The following is a 19,129-nucleotide window of genomic DNA, read 5'->3' as shown; positions in this document are numbered from 1 at the left end:
GTGATTCCAGGAAGTTCAGGGGGGGAAGGGGGTTAGAAGTATTAAAATAAAAATTGATGTATTTATATGTTATAATTGTATTGAAAAGAGGAAGCGCTCGGTTGGTATCCTGGCTTGCACTCGAGGAGGTGGTCAGAAAGAGGGGGGATGTAGAAGGGGAAGGAGGAAGGAGGAGTGGTTGTGGGTTAGAGGTAGGAAGGAAAGGCAAGTGGATGAGGGCGGAGGCAGGTCGGGAACTGCTGAGCGTTTCTGATAATGTATTGATTTGGATTGTTTTTCTTTGTGTATGTTTGTATTATAAATGCATCATATTACTTATTGTTTAACTATAAAAATTAATAAAATTTTCTTATAAAAAAAAAAGTCATCCTAAGAGATACACCAAAATCCTAGTATGTTATCAGACCCAAAATTTTCCCATTTGGAACTCCAAATGAGCAGCGTTCCTAATTCCAGGCTTGCTGACAAAGTGCCCTTTTCTATTTACCCTCAATTCTTCCAACTTCATATAACTTCTATGTGTTTTGCAATGTAATATTAATTGAGCAAATTTGTATTAACCATTTTCTTTAAAAGTACATGCCATTGTTTCCTGCACATTTCCTAAGCTCTCACTTATTAGTGATTAAGGATGAAAAAAAAGGAGTAGGTTGGAGATTGAAGCTGGGTTTGTAAAAGAACAAGACTAACACCCACAATTCTTAGATTACTAGACATCATATGGTATACCATCTGTGTTAATACAGTTAGTCTTTTCTTCATAATTATGGTTAGAAATGCATTTTTGGACATGAAATCTAAGATATCTCAACCCACTCCAGGAACATGATTCTAGACATATGGAATGCAATGTTAGAAACAATAATTTCTTAGCATTGTGATGTGACTGGTGCACAGCACAATGTGAATTTGTGGCCAAAACTTTTTCCAGAATATGGAGAGATAAGAACATGCATTCTCATTCTGATCTGGCAAGTTGGAAAGGAAAGAATTAGATTTGAACACTCAGATGCAAGGATGCTAATTTGCCTATTAAGTTTAGCTATTAAGTGAGACATCTAACCAATTGGTCAAATGACTCCCACATGAGATTTGTTTTTTATATCCAAACTTCATTTTCATAGTCTTCTTGAAATATGAAGTTATAAAGTGGTTGAAAGCTAAAGAGTATGAAACATGTCTTAGTCTTCTCCAACCTCGCACCGTCCTGCTGTATTGGAAACTAAAATCCATATTGTGTTGCAACTGTGGGGACGGCTATCTGGACGGCTATCCTCATCCCTCAAAGGGAAGAAGTATTTTCTCTTATTTTAATCAGTGCTTGGAAAATGTCAGGTTCATGTTTTTATATTCATATGTACAATAAACCTGGTATAGACAAATCCTTTTAGACTGGTAAAGGCATTCAGAATTTCAAATGTAGTTGCTATCACAATTAATTGGTCATGAGGAGGGTCTTGTAGAATTTTTTAAAAAGGCAAATTTACTGTCCATTTTTTTATCTGGCTTTCTTTTGGACCTTTTCAGAAAGGCTGCTTTCTCCAATTTTTTTCATGCTATGTATAACCTTGTGTCATATGAGTTCTACAAATGCTGGGCAAGTCAGAGTGAGTGGTCAGTCTGGGTCTTTTTATTATTTTTTCCTTCACTAAAAAATATTTCTTCCAGGTTTTTTTTTGAAAGATTAAATAACTCCAATTTGAATGTGGGGATGGGTTATTTTAATTTACATCTTGATGGCAGCTTATTCTTTTTTCCTTTACAATAATTATCTGACCACATCATGTTTCATGTTCAGCAGACTATTATATAATGAGGTGATTACTTAAGGAAAGTAGAAGAGAGAAGATTATGAAGGACCATAATACTAATTATGGATGAAAACTTTCAGGTTAAAAATCAGTGTGTGTGCTCATTAATAGTGTTAAAACTCTTGTTTCTTACCATCATTCTCTCTATAGTGGTTACTGGACTACCTAAAACTTTATGGTCATCTGGTCACTATTTTGTTAGGTAATCATTGTAAATGATCATTGTAAATAAAAAAAGAAATCAGATGTCTATGGGAGTGATAGCAAAACTTGTACCACTGATGCACAAACAATAAACATGGGATTAATGGTATTCCCCTCCAACCTGAATTCTGAAGAGAATTCCAGCATCATCCATCCTTTTTTCTGGCACTTTGAATTCTGTCTTCTCCCCTTCAAACTGGGAATCTCAAAGAGCAGCAAACCTTCTGCATAACATTATAACCTGTGAGCATAAAACAAGGTTCCCATTCATTGTGCTGGTATTCCACAGTAAAAACTAACCTAGGATGGGTGATGGGGAAGTAGCATACAAAACTGGTTTTAGGATTGATACTATTCTGCATTGTATCATACAAATCTTTTCAATCATCCATCCACACTCACACATCCATGTAGGTATGTAAACAGCCTTCAGAGCTTTTTTCTATCTTGTAAAAGGCAATAGCTAAAAGATCATGGCACAGGAAGGCCAGCAAATGTAAACTAAGTGTCTTCCCTCAGGTAGCTGTAGTTGTATGAAGTGAAGAACCAGAATAGATCTCAAACTGACCCAGAAATTTTTATGTTAAACAAGGGGGTAAGAGGAGTGGAATTATGTGGAACAGTTGACCTTTCCCCCCAAGACATTCAGAACCAATATACAATGTATTTGAAAAGGAAAATTTGATTATACCCACTTTTGATGAAGGCTATCAAAACTTTTATGGTCCTTATGTTGCTGCCGATTGATCTCTTAAACAGAAAATTCATTACTAAAAATAAACATTCTTATACATGATTTACTAAATGAGGAGTCTATCAGACAAAACCATTTCTTAACAGACATTGCAATACTTAGAAGAACAGTAATCAATGAATAGCATGAAGGCCACTGTCCTTTCTGTGAAGGCTCCATCTTGCAGAGGTTTCCATAAAGGTTCTTTTTGTCCTTATGAGCCACTCATCAATAATTGCTGCAAAACACTGTCAGGTGCCCCATGTCCCATATGTCACTCACATAATCAATAGTACATTAATTTTATGCAGAGCAGACTTGGAATAATTCTATATAGTTCAATGATTCTTCAGTGTCGAAACTTTTGTTCTAGAGGCGAGAGAACAATTTTGTTCTTTAAGTCCTTAACATGAGGAGAGCTTTATTTTGGTATCTTTGGTTTACAGGACCGCTGATGGACAATCAGTCTGTCTGGCAGGAAGGTACGGCCACAAATATTGCATGGAACTAGCTGGCTCTGGGCACTTTGCCAAGCAGACTCATTTAAAGCATCAAGATCATAGTAACCTTTGGCTGGAAAAATTTAAAAGAGAGAAAATATCAGTTTTCATTCTAGAGAATCGTACTCAGTTTTTATGGAAAATAGTTTCAGGAAATACCTGTTGACTGAGCCTTTCAGTTTTAACTAAATCATAGTCCTTATGAGGGAAGAAAAACCCAGCAAAATTTTGCTTGTTGTCTCAGGGGTCACATAAAGCTAACTACAACTGAATAATCTTGTACTTCTGGAGAAACCATTTCAGCATGTGCTGCGTTACACATTTTTAACGTATTTGCCTACCCTTCAAATATCAGACTGTGTTACCACATGTCTTTAACATTTAAAAAACAAAAACAAATCCTGCTTAATGAACCAACATTATCCAACCAAGGGATGTAGAAAAAAATGTGCAGTATTCTCTATCTCACTTTTTCACCCTTGCTGTTTAGGATAAAGAATTGTGCTTAGTTCCAATTTCATTTTTTTTAATGTCTTCGGTCTGACTCAGAGTACCATTAACTCAATGACCCAAAGAGCAAAATCAGCAGACATCAGGTTAAGTCCATTTTTGTATCCTTTCCCATACACAGCAATTTCAGCTACAGTTTTATCTGCAATTATTTAGAGATTAAGGCAGCTGGCATGCATTTTAAATGCTATAATTTGCATCAACATCTTTGTTCCCACTTTTGATTTAAAAGGGGGATTTAATGCAATTTCTTTTTCAAAGAGCTACCTTTAGCTGAAGTTTAAGCCCAGTAGCATCTGAACCTCACATTCTTTGTGGCAACTAAGGATGAAAGAAATCTCAAATAATTTGCTTTTCTCAAAAGGACTGGCATTTGAAAGCACAGTTTTTAATGCGTTAGCTAGATTTGAAGATACTAAGTGCAAAATTCCTGAAAACAAAGGTTATTTCTGTCAGAGACAAAATGATATCTTTTTTCCATAAGAAGCCATACGCTTGAACTATGATTCATATAAGGGTAAGCTTTACATCTTTTAATGTGTATGCTCCTAATATACCTCTTTCCTAGATGAGCCATCAACTGTAGTCTTTTGGCAGCAGCAATTATACTCCTTTTCAGGAAATGAATGTCCGTGCCATATATTTAACATTAAGCAATGTGAAGCAGCACTACATTGGCCTCTTCTCCTTTCAAAAATATCTCTCTGGGAAAGGGTTTTTTGCAGTTAAAAAGTGAATGGAGAAAGTGAATGCTTAATCTTTTTCCTGTTAGTTGTGTTCCCTGTTGAAGTTGTCTCTAAAGCTTTCTGTCTCATGTAAAGTTCAGAGTTTTGGATTTATACTTATCTTGCCAGTATGAATCCAGAAGTACTAGAGTTGTGGAGAAAAGGCTGAATATAAGGAGAACATTAAGTATGCTATTCCCCCCCACACACACATCTCTTCACTAACACCCCCCCCCAGCCCCAGCCCTAGTAAAAGAAAAGGAGATTTGGATTGCTACATGCAGTTCTTGCATCACACATATAGTTTGAACCTTTTGGGAAAGAAAAAGTGAAACTGGGGTAACCTATTGCATGATTGTTCCTACCCATCTTAAAAGTCCACAGACTGGGCGTTGGGGACCCCTGGTCTAAGTATCCAGTTCAGAGGTTCAATCCAAAAGCAATTTGGTGAATCCATTTAAATTTCTAAATTCAATTTCCACGGTAATTTAAAGTATTGAATAGAGTCAGGCACGTCTGAATCAGTTTGGGGGAAAAATAATAACAACATGGAGATGTTTGATAGGTTTGATGGGATAAGTGCAAATGTACTTTTTCTGAACTGATGCAAAAATCCAAACTGATCCTTTCATAAATTAAGATTGTTCTGAATTTGCATATGCTTGCTAGAAATCTGTGAATATCTTTCCTGTAGCCACCCAAACTTCTATTCCTATGTTTAAGAATAGCTAAAACAATTCAAGTATGAATAGTGGTGCACAGAAAGAACCAGCTCCTCATATGACTTTCAAATTTTTTAAAGCAACAATCAGTCTGCTTAGATTTGCAGGAAGATCTGTTAAAGATAGATGCTTAGGTGAAACCCACAGTTGATTTTTCAATGGGATCTACAATAAATTCCACTATTCTACTTCTGGAAGTCTCCCAATATCCAGACAACTTCATAGATCTGGGCAAATGTTCAAGGTGTAAGATTTGGCCAGAATTCCATTCCCTAGTTCCCCAAAATTTATAATCTTTCCATAGTTTTTATTAAGTATTTTGAAGAGGAGGAGGTTGCTATGCTCATATCAAACTGTCATAACTTTTTAAAAATAATCTGTTTTTTAGCTTTAAATATATATTATAGTTACAGAAGAAAAAAACACTGAATAAAGTATTTTGGAATTTTTCTGGGATCTGTATCGCACAAGTTCTCAATTATATTATGACTGCTTCTTGATCCATATGAATGTTCCTGTTCCATATAAAAAGTTTAAATTTTTATTATTGCTTCTTCAATGTGGTTGCAAACACAAATAATGGAAACATTTAATTTAAATTTCCAAGATATTTACTATGCAGTCTGAAGAATACCTGTTAAAATTTGCTGATGCCTTTGAAACCTACTCTAGAAGTCATATTGTCATGGCAATAGTGGGACTGTGAGGCCATGGATCTCATGCTTGCCAGAGAATTTGGTGCAGTCTTTCTCAAATCGGTTTCATCCTAAAGTGTGGTCCTTCATCCCTAACCAGCATCTGCTTGGTTTGGTTGTTTGTAACTTACCTCCTATGGAACTGACAACTGGCTTTACAGGTTCAGGTCTTCGCAAATGCTTTGGCAGTTGATTGTTCTCAATATGCCATTTGTTCAGGCACTGTGGCTCATGGATGCCTATGGAATGGGTTCCATACTCACGGCCACAAATATAACAAATAACTGTAGGAGGCCGCCTTATCATGGGAGACTGCAAACAACAAATGCAGTTAAAACACAATTGAACTCTTAAAACAAATTAAATTGCAGGAAGGGAGTAATGTTGCATTAAAGAGACCTCTACTGAAAATGAGTTAGAAAAGCAAGCTCCAAAGTGCATGATAAGGTATTTTAATATCTATAAAACATGGATTCAGAGGTTGATAATTTCTAATTCATAGATAAATATTTGTACTAGTTACCATGAATCTCTGGGTGGGTGGCTGATTTTCCAAGCTTTCAAGTGGGTTATTATTTGTTTTTATGAAATCTACTGTGGACATTTCATTTCATTAAGGAGATGATAAGAAACCAGTTGAAAGAAAAGTTTATGAATATTGTAAATGGGTCTATTCCAGATATGTCTGTAGGAGACGTAATATAATAGCTGCAACCAGGTGACTGAAGTCCTGGCTCATTTTGATGGATGTCAAGCATGTGACACACATAAAAAAGGGACAGGCTTTGGTCATGAACTGAACAGTCCGCTTGACTTTTTTGACTCTTCCCTCAAGATAGCACTTATAAACTACTTCATTGTGCTTTACAGCACTCTCAAGGTGTCCTAGTCCAGAGTTCCCCAACATTTTCAGCTTTGTGGACTGTCAGGAGAGGGGAAGAGGGAATGGTCCCATGCTGGCATGTGTCCTCATGCAAATGGAGTGCACACACACACGCTCACATGCTGCCTATGCAAGTGGGGATGCATGTGCATGCTTTCCTGCCACTTCCGCAGCGTGGTTCCAAATGGCTTAGAGCCCAATAGTGGGCTGCAGCTCAGGGGTTGGGGATCCTGTCCTAGTCTGCATAACAACTTGTAAAATATTGTTCTCTGATTAGTACTAAATCTGGATTGATTTATATTTGTCTAACATTCCTGCAACATTTCCAAGATGGCAATTGCATCCTCCCCATTAACTTAAAATAATTGAAACAATAATTTTACCTTAATAAAAACATTCAGTTCAAATTTATTTTCATGAAAATGAAATAAAAATAACTGAAATCTCACTAAGTAATCCAGTCTTTTGAGACGTTGGCATTCTCAAATCTCATAAGATTTGGGCTGAGGTGAGATTTCAGAATATGTAATGTAGTAAGGAAGTAGATCCCCAGAAAGGAAGAGTTGCATAGCAGAGGAGTAAGAGGCAACTTAGCCCAGATATAATGTATGAGAGAAAGAGGGTGAAGACATCTCTTCCATAATAGTTCCCAAAGTATATTGTAAATGCAAATAGTAGGGTCCTTGGTCTGGTAAGATTTTGTCTAAAGGTGTGAGACAATAAAGAACTCAGATTGGAAGAATTGCCATGCGTTGTTTTGGTTTTGGGCCTGGGTACAATCACCCAAAATTATGAAAGTTGATATGGTCAGATTTTAGTCATTTAAAATGTGTTGGGGCACATATGCCAATGCTATGGAGATTCTCAATCATCCAGGTCATAGTTGTCCCAAAGGTGCTTTTTCAAGAGGCAACTGGACTTGTTTTTCTTTGAAGACTTTCTGCTTCTCATCCAAGAAGCTTCTTCAACTCTGACTGGATATTGGGAAACATGGCACAACATAGAAGAACAAACCCATCAGGACAAGATTCAGCAGTCCATCCACATTTAAAAGACCAAGGCCATTCTTTTGAAGACAGCAAAGTCCACATTTTGGACAGAGAGGATTGCTGGTTTGAAAGAGGGGTCAAAGAGACCATCTATGTCAAAATTGAACAGCCCTCTCTCAACAGAGGGGAAGGGATCTGACATCATCTATCTCCAATCTACAACACAGTTTTTTCAACAGTTCCAAGAAGGCTCCACACCCATTTGCACTACTCAGGTGAGCCTGAGACACAGATAAGCCTCCAGCTGGCATCAACACCATCTCTAAAAGAATGCAAATGACCAGCTGTCTGCAAGGAATATCAGTGTTTCCATTTCTCATCATCAAGTCAGAGCTGAAGAAGCTTCTTTGATGAGAAGTGAAATGTCTTCAAAGAAAAACAAGAAAGTCCAGTTGCCTTTTGAAAAAGCACCTTTGCCATATGCCAATGCTATTGCATGCTGTAACACAATAGCACATGATATTTGAAAAAGTTGCTAGCCCCTTGCATTGTATTAACTGATTGAAATGAACTATAGCAAACCTTCTTAACATCTGCTGGAGCAGATCTACCTATCCTAACTGGAGTCTTTAACCTGGAGAGATAAGAGAAGATTTTATAAATGCAAGGAGTTCTTTTGTTAGATTATATGGCCTTTTCCCCAAGATGTGAAATAGTCCCCAGATATTAAAAATAGAAAAGATTCAAAACTACCTTTGAGTGGCAAAAATGAAAACACATTTTAACCAATGTATTGTACTTGCTAATAGGTTGATAATGGGAACTTTTCAAAGTAGAAATAATCATCCTGCCTTCCACATCATGAAGTTCAATAGTTCAATATTTGAAAGAATCCAATGGTTCAATATTGTTCATTCAAGGCAGCAAATCAATTGGTTAAAATATAATGCTAAGAGTTAATTTGTTTTGGGATTCCAGCTCCCCCCTTTCCTGATTATTGGATTATTGACTTCAGCGGGGGGGGGGGGAAATGAGAAAATTGTGGGAAGAATTCATAGATGAACTTTCTGCCTCCAGGCTACTCAAAGCCTTGAGGTCCTGCTTCGGAGTCAAAATTATTTTTATTGTTAAACGTATATATTGATTTTCTGGAGTTTTAGCCCTTGCATGGCAAATGTGGGGGGTGGGGATGAATTAAAAAAATCATATGCATTACAATATCAACCCACAGATGATGGGAATTGTGTACTGAATGTCATTTGTGTCATGATGTCATAATGGGACTGCCACAAATTGCAGAACCTTGCAGTTATCTGGTCAATTGTTTAAAATACTGTGGGGAATTCTTCTCAGACTTAATATACAATGATATACTTAAGGTATTCAAATCCTTAGAAATCTGCTTTCTTTCAAAGCTCACAGTTTTCTGGTCCTGTATTGTTTTTTTTCTTAAGGATTTAATAAAAAATAATGATTTGGGTGGAAAACATTGCTGAAATTGGTAAGTAGCCAAGGGTTAAGATTCCATCTTTATTCAATTTTATTCAGTTTCAAAAACTGATTACCTAGCACAGTTAGAGAAAAGGGTCCATCCCTTTGTTAGCACTCACTGAATTGACCAGGTATTTATGTTCCCCACCCTAACGTTCCCCCAACATTTGTTCAGAATAGTAACTTTGCAAACAATACAGTGAAAAGAATTTGATTTGAAGAATTGCACCCAGTGATGATAACATCTAGCTATTAGCTAAACAGAGAAATAATTCATTCAGCCCTATAGAGAATGAATGTTTGTGTCATATACGTGAACCAAAAATGGTTTTATGAATTGTCAGTCTTTGACCTTCCTGTATTTTATTTCTCTCTCTCCACTTCTTTTTTTAATCCATTCCCTAGGTATGTTTTAGTGTGTACACTCTTTTCTTAGAAGAGAACTCCATACATCTGATGATCATAATGTCCAGAATACCCTATGCCTTAATAAATATTTTTAGATGTTGCCAAATTCTTTGGCAGTTTTAATGCATCAGAGTAACAGAACTATCCCACTGGAAACTGGAAAAAAATGAAGACTTTGTGGCTTCATTTTCTAAAATGATGTAGTTGTACTGGAATTCAAATATGACTTTCAGGGTGTAATGGTATGTGAGATTGACCTTGGGTGATAGGAGGGAGAGCTCCACACTACCCAACCTGCCTGTAAAAGATATGTCAGCCCACAGAATGAGGGAGGGCATGAGTAATGTATCAGAAGGGACTCTTCCTAGATTTTCAGAGACTAAAAGGAAAGGAGGGGAGAAATATTTTCGGTCTTGCAAGATTCTGTTAATGTACCTCTTCTTTTATACTTATCATTGGTACTTATCATTAATTGGTTTTGAGAAGTGCAGTGAATACCAAAAATGATGAGTACCAAACATTTTTTCCCTATAAGGAATAATGTAATGAGTCACAAGGCAGCTGATACCAACAAGTTCTAGCTTTTGTGTTGAGTACCAAACAAACAATGAGTAAAACTTTTGCATCAAAATGCATTGAGTACCAAATTTGATGAGTTTCAAAGCGATTGAGTACTAAGGTACCACTGTACTTTATGTTCTGTTATTATTCTGTTACAATAAAGACAAAGCTAATACTCCGGGTTGTGTTTCTTGTGTGCACTAACAAGGAGGGCAAACACAGGGTATCTCTATAGTAGCCCCTCAGTTGCAGTGAGGAAATAGAAATACTTCAATTTTTGATGAATAGTGACAGGAAATACCAGAAACAAAGTGTATTTTTATTTTGTAAGAAGACATACAACAGAGAAAAGCAGCAGATGGCAGTATCTGATAGTCAGGAAACAGAGCCAAGGGAATTAAGTGGTTGCCGTATATTGACAAGAAGAGCATCAAAACAAGACATTAGAAGCATTTAGTAGCAACCAAGGCAGGAAGTAGAAAAAAGTTTCCATGGAAGATCACAACCATTTTTCCTCACTGGAAGAATATTAATCTCTGGAATGCTTATGTTTCCCATACCAAAAAGCTGTCCAAAGCAGAATTCAAGAAGCAGGATATCCAAACAGACCTGCACAGCTTAGACAAGCAAGCCTGGTTTTTTTTAAATTTCAGCAGTTTTAATCTTAACGTTGTTTGGTTGAGAAACACTGCTTTAGACTGTTTTTTGAGGTGCAATCAAGCTTGGTTAATCCAAATGAGCCCATATATTCTTAGCAATGCATAACAAAACAATTATATTGAATTAACAAGCTCATAATAGAGAAACTGGCTTTCTCTACCTATCAGAAAAGACTTAGTTGGGAATAAATCAGGCCTTGAATAAAAATTCAGTGGAGCATTTTTTTTATTTTATTGGTCTTGTATGGGGACCATCATTATCTTTAAGAATAGAGTTATGATTGATAGCAGTTTAATGTAACCTATGATTTTAAAGGGTTGAGAAGGTTAAAGAAAGACAGAACAAAAGCAATGAAGAAAAGTATGCCTTACAAGAAATTGCTGAAGCGGAAGGATTTTTATTTCCTTAATCCAAGAATATGAAATTATTTCCCCTACATTTTCTGTTAAGGTGCTTCTCATGAAACTCTCAAAAACTGAGTTTAAATACCCTCCATATTGTTTCCCCTTTCTGATTAAAATGCTGACTCATTCCCACAGCTAGGACTGTATATTTTCTGTTGTATCTTGTAATTAATGTTGATCCTTTATTGTTCAGTGAGAGACATTATCAGGCCAGTCTTCAGAACAGTGTTTTTCAAACTTAGCAATTTTAAGATGTGTAGACTTTAACTTCCAGAATGCTTCAGCTGGTCTGCTGAGGAATTCTGGGAGCTGAAGTCCACACATCTTAAAATTGCCATGCTTGAAAAAGGCTGCTATAGAAGGACCCTGTGGGTGGGCCTCCAATTCATTTATTCCTGAAAATTTCCCATGCAAATCAGTGAATCAAGCCAAATTACCTCTTATTTTAAGTTAGCATAGATGCCATGGGTGCAGTTTCAACCAATTTAGTAAAGGAATGTACATCTAAGAACCTAGCTCAGTATGGAGAGTAAGGATCCCCAAGGTACAGTAGTAAAAGAAAACACTAATTGTTTCTGACTGAATTTTGTGCAGATTCATTAGTTCTGGAAGAAAAGCTCTCAGTTAAGGACTAGTCATTGCTAGATCTACAAGTGCATCTACGAGTGCTTGATTTTGGCTTAGTACTAACCTGAGTTACTGAATTCTAGATTTTGTTGTTTACGCTCTGTTTGTTTCTAAATATGATGCTACTATTTCTTTGATTTTTGAAATTTCTGTCTGAAACCTTTGCGGTTTTGACTTTGAATTGAGCCTACTCCATTTAAGGATTTGACTGTGAAAAGCACCCCAAACTCTTAAAAGTTTATAAGGTATAAAAGCCTGACAAAAAAGATAATGGAATATTTCAAATCTTTTTATTTATGAACCAAAAATGGTTTTGTGAACTGTTAATCTTTAACTTTCCTATGTTTTATTTTCTTCTGTATACTTTTTTTACTATCCATTCCCTAGGTCTGTTTGAGTGTGTAAACTCTTTTCTTAGAAAAGAACTCCATACAGCTGATGATCATAATGTTATTAGTAGTAATATTTTAAGTAGATGACACAATCATATTATAGCCCATTCTACCTTACTCCATTACAAAGAAAAAATATTTCTTTGGAGGAGCAAAAGAAATATTTTTGAATTTTTTTCTGAAAGGAAAAAAAAGTCCTATAATAGTAGCTGAATCTTTAAATTTAATTTTTTTTCCTGTGCACATTCAGCCTGAGGGAAACATAGAGATGAAACCTTAATAAATTCCATATTTAGCTGATGCTCATAGCTGTTGCTGTATCCCTAGAGGATGTTTAAGGAATATATTTTCTTATCTAAATTTTTGTAAATCACAGTTAAAGGACAAGCTCATGAAGGATTTCTTGCATATTCTGCAAGAAGCAACTTACATATCTCTGTACTGCCCTGCCACACATATACTAATCTAGCACATAGGACACATGAAAAGATCTAAATGATTTTCATCATAAGAAGAAGTTACATTACATTAATTTGTTTCAGAACAATCTACCTTTTGAAAAATTTTGGTCTTTATCCTAACATTGCTATAGCAATTTCAAATTGCAAAATGTTCTGTGTGGTTCCTGTTAACTTTTATATTCAAATACATTAAATCTATACCATTGCTACAAAAGAACAAGCTGTTATGCTGAGTATTCTGTCAAAATGAAATAGTATGATTGTACCTCTCTTCTTGTTTTGTCCTAGACCAGAACTGGACATTCTATGTCCTGCGGGCCACATCTGACCCTTTGCTTGTCCCAGTCTGGCCCACAGTGTTGGTGGGGGCTGTGGGGGCAGTGGCTGAAGTGGTGGCCCTATTGATTCAGCCCTCCACCACAGTCCCAGTTTTGTATTTGGTCCTTTGGGAAAATTAATTGCCCACCTTTGTCCTATAGACATAGGTCTTGATCTGAACTTCTAAGATTTTGTTGTTGCTGCCATTTGCTTATAATGTAAAATACTTATTTATATTTTCTGAAATAAGACCCTAGCATGACTGAAATCAAGAGTGAAGATTTTATCATTAACTTCAATTCCAGTAGAATATCATCTTGAAGTCTGCACATGAGAACAATGGGGCCTCTTTCATAGGTATGATGCCTTCTTATTTACCTTGTCTGATGTAGATGTAAGCAATTTGGACTTTAAAGAACCTGGATTAGACTTCAGTTTGCAACTCTTTTGATGTACAAGGAGGCGATCTGGGAGGAAAGTGCGACCACAGTTTTGACAGGGCTGGAGCTGAGCTTGAAAACTTTGAGCTGCTGCTTCATTTTCAGCCACTATACCAGAAGACTTTCCAGGAAGAGCCTGAGGTTTTACTGGTGGTGGTCTCCTGAGATGTTTTGGTAGTTTGTCATTTTCAATATGCCACTTCTCCAGGCATTGTGGTTCATGAATAGGAAGAGATTTTGAACCAAACTCTCTGCCACAGATATAGCACACCCTTAAGCCTGGCCTTCTTGGTGGAATAACTGGTCGATCCCATTGATCCTGAGACATGCTTCCAACACTTGACCTTTTTGATATTGTCACAGTTTTGGGCCTCTTCTTTCCAGGATTTGTTTTAACAACAGAATTTAAACTCACTACATCTGGTGAAAGTGCAGGAAGCTCTGACCCGATGGAGGTTGAGGCCTGTTTTGAAGACAATCTGCTAGGGACATTAGTAACGGTTTTTCCAGAATTTGGCAGAGTTTTATGATGTTTGCTCAAAGTCTTTTTCATTAAAGCTGTTTCCATGAAAGTTATAATATTCCATTACAGTCTCTCTGGACATAAGTTGTAGTGCTTGTTTGGACTTAATCTTCTCTGTGGTTGTCTTTCAGTTGATTTTTAAATACTATGGAGTTCTTTGGGATAAAAATATCAGAAATTCTAATCTTAAAGGGTAACTGAGAGAAATCTGACTACATTTGCAGTGCTCTGATGTTTCAATAAGGTTGGTTTCTATGTATGTGTGGGGTTTTTTTTTGATTTTCTGTTTTTGGGGGAAATATCTTTTTTAATTCTGAAAAGAAATATATACACATGTTTTAATGTTTTTAAAAAATACATTTTTGAAAAAGGTAAAATAAACCAAAGTAAGTAAAAAAAATTATTTTAAAACATATCATTATTGCACTCCTGTCATGCCTGGAAGCAGGCCAGCTGACCACAGTGGAATTTATTTTGAGTGTATATACAGTATATTCCTGAATGTATTTGAATGCTGTCTTACAAAGGCCACTAATGAATAATTTTTAAGTTATATCATTGCCTTCATACTAGGCAGTATAATTTTGCATTCATAACAAAAAATGATTATCAACATTACAGCATTTGTGTTAAGTAGAGTTTAGCTCATTCATAATGAATCTGAAGATCTCCAACATCTTAAGCTGCAGATTTCATCTGCTGCACAACATAGAATATGAAACAATCTGTCATCTGTAGTAGATGGATTTTAATAAGGCAGGTAACACCATTCTAGTAGGCTGTTCCTTGAATATTCACTTGAAGAAATAACACATTTGAAATATTTATATATCACGGTAACCTTTTTTTCTCTCATTATGAAACTTTACTAGGGAAGGTAATAATGAAATGGATATAGTGAAACATGCCGGGAATCTAAGGGCTTCACAGGGTTATAAAATGCTAAGTTGTTTAGGTCATGGAGAAGGAAAATGTGAGATTAGAGAACACTGAGAAGAAACATTGGAAAATATACCTTGTTTTCAGCCTGCTAAAATTTGGTCCATCACTCCAATTTGCATTAATTGATGCATATCAGGATTGACCAAGCTGTTTACCATTTAAGGTAGCTTTAAACAATACTGTAGATTCTGGAAAAAAGAATGCTGAATTAATTATACCATTTTGCTGAAGATCATTTTAGAAGAGAAAAAATAAACAACTTGATGGTAATGTCTATTATTGGACTTCAAAGTTCTCAATGGGATACAGAATAGATTTATGTTTTATTGTGAGATTACACCATGTGGTCTTTTTTTCTTTCTGCCAAGTTGGAAGTGACTTGTAAGTTCATATTCATAAATTTGAAAACTGACAATTATGTTCTCAATCAGTTGCGTAACACATAAGTCTTTAAAAGTAATTCAGACTTTTCTTTATAAAAGGCAAGGTGAAGTATTGTTTCTTTTAATGTTAGGACAAAACTAAATAGCTATATATGGTCATCATTTTTCCTTCATACAATACTTGATACATTCAGAAATCCTCAGTGGTGGCTTTGATTCAAAAAAATATACACTTGCAATGGAAATAAATTTAAAATAATAGACTTACTGGCTCCAAATAAGAGTTTATAGGAATAGAGGAGGTAATCCAAATGCTGTCAGAAGGGGATGCTTTATATTTGTAGCATCTCATAATAAAATGATACCTTAGGCTTAAAACTATTTTTTTTCCTTTTCTTGATGAAAAAGAGACCTAACTTTCTCCACTTGAACCTAGAAAAACAAGCCATGGCCTTTTAAATATTATCTTTATTGTTTTGTTCCTGTGTATTTTCAATACCAATAACCAAAAACGTATACATCCAGTAAGTCAATAGCTTTCCAAAAAGTCTATTTTATTGGTTTCATGATTTGTTTTTGGAAGTAACCTCATGCATATTTATACGAGAATATTTGTTTCCTCCATCAGGGCATACCTACATTGAATATTTAAATTGCTTCTGTCCTCTGCTCCTGTTGGTTTGACTCTAAGCCACTTTAAGAAAATCCTGTCTGATCCAGTCCCCCCCCAAATGGGGGAAAAAAAACACTGAATTGTTTTTTATAGGAAATGCTGTTAAAAAAAATTAGGTTTTGACAGCCAAAACTGTCATTCATTTTACCTACATGCAAGATGTAAAATAACTACAATGTTTTATTATATCAAGTATCTTGTAACATTGTAGCCAGAACAAAACATGCAGAATTTCTAACATTTCATTGTAACAATTTCTTTCTTTCTTTCTGATTTTTTTTTCTGGAAGTTTCAGAGTTCCAAGATTTTTCAACCATAGTGAATCATGAAACAAACGGTGACTATATGCCTTCCTCCTCTGGAAAATATTCTTGGGCTTAATAATCATCATTAAAACTTAGCTTTTCCGGACTAAATAATGAGTCCCTTAGGCATCAACTGAAAGAGTTCTACTTGTTTTATTCATACCCCAAGGATTATTGCAGGAAGGCGGAAATATCCTGTGTATTCCTGTTTTTTAGCTTTGCTCATTTAAGCAGTATGTTAAGTAAATAAATGGTTTAAGCACTAATTGGACAGATTTATAGTGAGCAGTTTAGACTGGAGGAGCCATAAGAAGAAATAAATATCTCTTCCCCACAGCAACTGCCCTAATAGAATTTCGAGTACCCTCTGCCTGCTTTTCTAAATAAAAACAACTACTCAACATTGAAAAATCCAGTGACTCATTCTTGTGTCTGTGTGCAGGTATGATCTAGGTGTTCCAGTTTGGCAGAATTTGACCCTTGGAAAAGCTTTTTCTTTCCTAAGCAGGACTTCTGTTACTCCCAGGCTTGACTATTAACAGTAATTGATAGTTAGAAATCATGATTCTATGTTGTCCACAGTGATCTGGGAATTCTGATGCAACATTTTTTCAGTGATTTGTGGAAAATGTCATATGATTACCACTAGTGAGGATAAAGGTAATAGTTGGTTAAGGACTCCATCTTGGGGATTAATTAGCTATTTGAACTTATCTTTTCAGTAGTCCATGGGATCTCTTGGTTAGGCTGAAAATATAATGAGAACTCAGCCGATTAATGAAATTGAAATGTCTTTCCAATATTTACTTATTTATTTTATATTGCATAAGCAAACTCAGTGCCCTGGATATTATGGTTATTGGGTCATTTAGAAGTAAATAACTACATCAACATTAAAGTGCTGATGAATAGGTTAGAGAACTTCTTTACTCCTTCAAAACTTGTTTGAAGAAAATCTACCCATCTTCAAACATCAACTTCCATTCACATCCATATTTTATTTTCTTCTCTAAAAAAATGACCTACTGGTTCCTAAGAGGGATAATTGAAAAGATATCAAGCTGTTGCAGCCCTTGAAAAGGACAGAAAGCAAGATAGGGAACTGGGAAGTAAGTCAGATCAGGAATTCCTGCAAATGAGGACATTGGTTTCTCAGAAGATCCACAAGCCTGCAGTATTATAGTTTTACTATGTCTTTAAGCACATTGCAACAGAGCTGGAACTAAACTGATACTGTTCTCAAGAGGAAAAAAGGTTTTTGCATCACAGAGATACAAAATTACTTGGAACTGACAATATTAGCGGGGAATTGACTGCTTTTTCTTCTTCACTCATATCTACTTGCTGTTTCCTCCAATTAGGACATTCTGCACACCCAACTGCCAGCATTAGCCTCTTGCTTCTTATGAGATTTCTATATGACCTTAAAAATAGTTCAGAACTTGCCTACCCCCACAGTGTTAGCTGTGTTTAAGGGGTTGGCTGACTTATTTCTTATTCAGTTGCAACATATTTGAAACTACTGTAAGCTGGACATAGCAACAGCAGCAGAAATCAGGAAAGTAAATTTCCTGAGCCAATCAAGAAGATAACTTATTGTTATCCAATTTGCAGGTATGCTAAAGACCCAAATTAATATGATAACAAAATTCTCAGCATTTCACAATACGGTGAACTCGTTTTATATCCCTACATATGTCTTCAGCTCCTCCCCCTCCCAAATTAGATGAGAACGATTCTTGTCCATGTGCCAAGCCAAATTATAGCTCCACTATTCCTTGAAAGATTCAGCATTAGGGTGACATATATGTCCATTCATTTATGTCTTAATGTTCATTCCAGCAGTTTTCACTTATTCAGATCCCTCATTATCAGCTATCTCCTGTCTTCTGCTCCCTCTAAATACTTCCAGCCATTTATTTTGATAGTCATAACATTTGCCTTCAGAATTCCCTGAGGCCAACCATCCCCCTTACTATTTTAAAAGCTGCACCGCAAGGCTTTTCTGACAAAGTATATGTAGTTGGAGCAATTCCATATTTTCCCATCTGCCCTTTAACAATTTATATTAAATCGTTAAGCTCCCCTGCTTTAAACATTTGTTTGCCTATTTTGATAGAATGATAGAATATAAAGGTTCTTATTCTTTAATTCTTATATGACCACAGAGGATTGTGCCAGAGAACATAGCTACTGAATCATGCTTATATTTGCCCTGATTGAGCAGTGATGATTTCATAGTACGGTGCCTTCATCATGCTATTTCTTAATCTTCATTTTTGTAACTGTGAAATTTCTGTTCCATGAGTTTTCCACTAGCCTTTGCTAAAGTTTTAAGGGTCAAATAAATAGAGCAGTAATAGGAACCATTCCATTCAATATGATTATGTATAATAACCAAGAATCAGTACAGCAAAACAGCTTTTATATAAGCTAATTAGCATTCATAGTTACTATCAGTAGCCAGAGTCATTGCAGCTCATTCTCTGAGAAGTGTTATACCAAACTTTTGGCCAATTAGGAATACTGGGAGCATAAGAAAGTATCTGCTTCTAAATTTATACATTCATAAAATTAGACACATTTATGATAATTTTCCTGTTAATTAGCAAAGCATCTGTGTTTTTGACAACTTGTGATTTTTCAAAAATATGTCCTGTAATTTGCAACAGCTTAGCCAAATAGAATTATATTTAATTATGTTCCAATTTGAATATATATAAATGAAATTAAAATACCAAAAAACAAGCAGGAACCTGAATTTCATGA

At 35.7% G+C, this 19,129-nt stretch overlaps 1 protein-coding gene across 3 annotated transcripts in view; it reads right to left on the bottom strand.

Annotated features, from left to right (window-relative positions):
* The window catches only part of LOC107292984 (zinc finger protein 474), a 19,822-nt gene extending 2,460 nt beyond the window's left edge, over positions 1-17,362 (bottom strand). The window contains exons 1-5 of one of the 3 annotated variants that reach the window (XR_001549010.1): positions 15,073-17,362; positions 13,473-14,370; positions 6,032-6,212; positions 2,711-3,321; positions 2,137-2,256 (exon numbers count right to left, since the gene is read on the bottom strand). Coding sequence is in view for 1 of the 3 variants with exons in the window: in XM_015822112.1 (XP_015677598.1) it covers positions 3,170-3,321; positions 6,032-6,212; positions 13,473-14,102 (963 nt within the window). In the remaining 2 variants the exon portion in view is untranslated. Of the gene's footprint in view, positions 1-1,665; positions 2,257-2,576; positions 3,322-6,031; positions 6,213-13,472; positions 14,371-15,072 lie in introns of those variants that run through there. The other 2 variants (XR_001549009.1, XM_015822112.1) reach the window with 2 other exon arrangements.
* Positions 17,363-19,129: the final 1,767 nt, after the last annotated feature.

The sequence above is a fragment of the Protobothrops mucrosquamatus genome, unplaced genomic scaffold, assembly GCF_001527695.2.
Source record: "Protobothrops mucrosquamatus isolate PMUCROS unplaced genomic scaffold, P.Mucros_1.0 scaffold1467, whole genome shotgun sequence".
NCBI classification, from domain to species: Eukaryota; Metazoa; Chordata; class Lepidosauria; order Squamata; family Viperidae; genus Protobothrops; species Protobothrops mucrosquamatus.
Note: the sequence above shows the minus strand (reverse complement) of the source record. Positions and strands in the feature narration are given on the sequence as shown.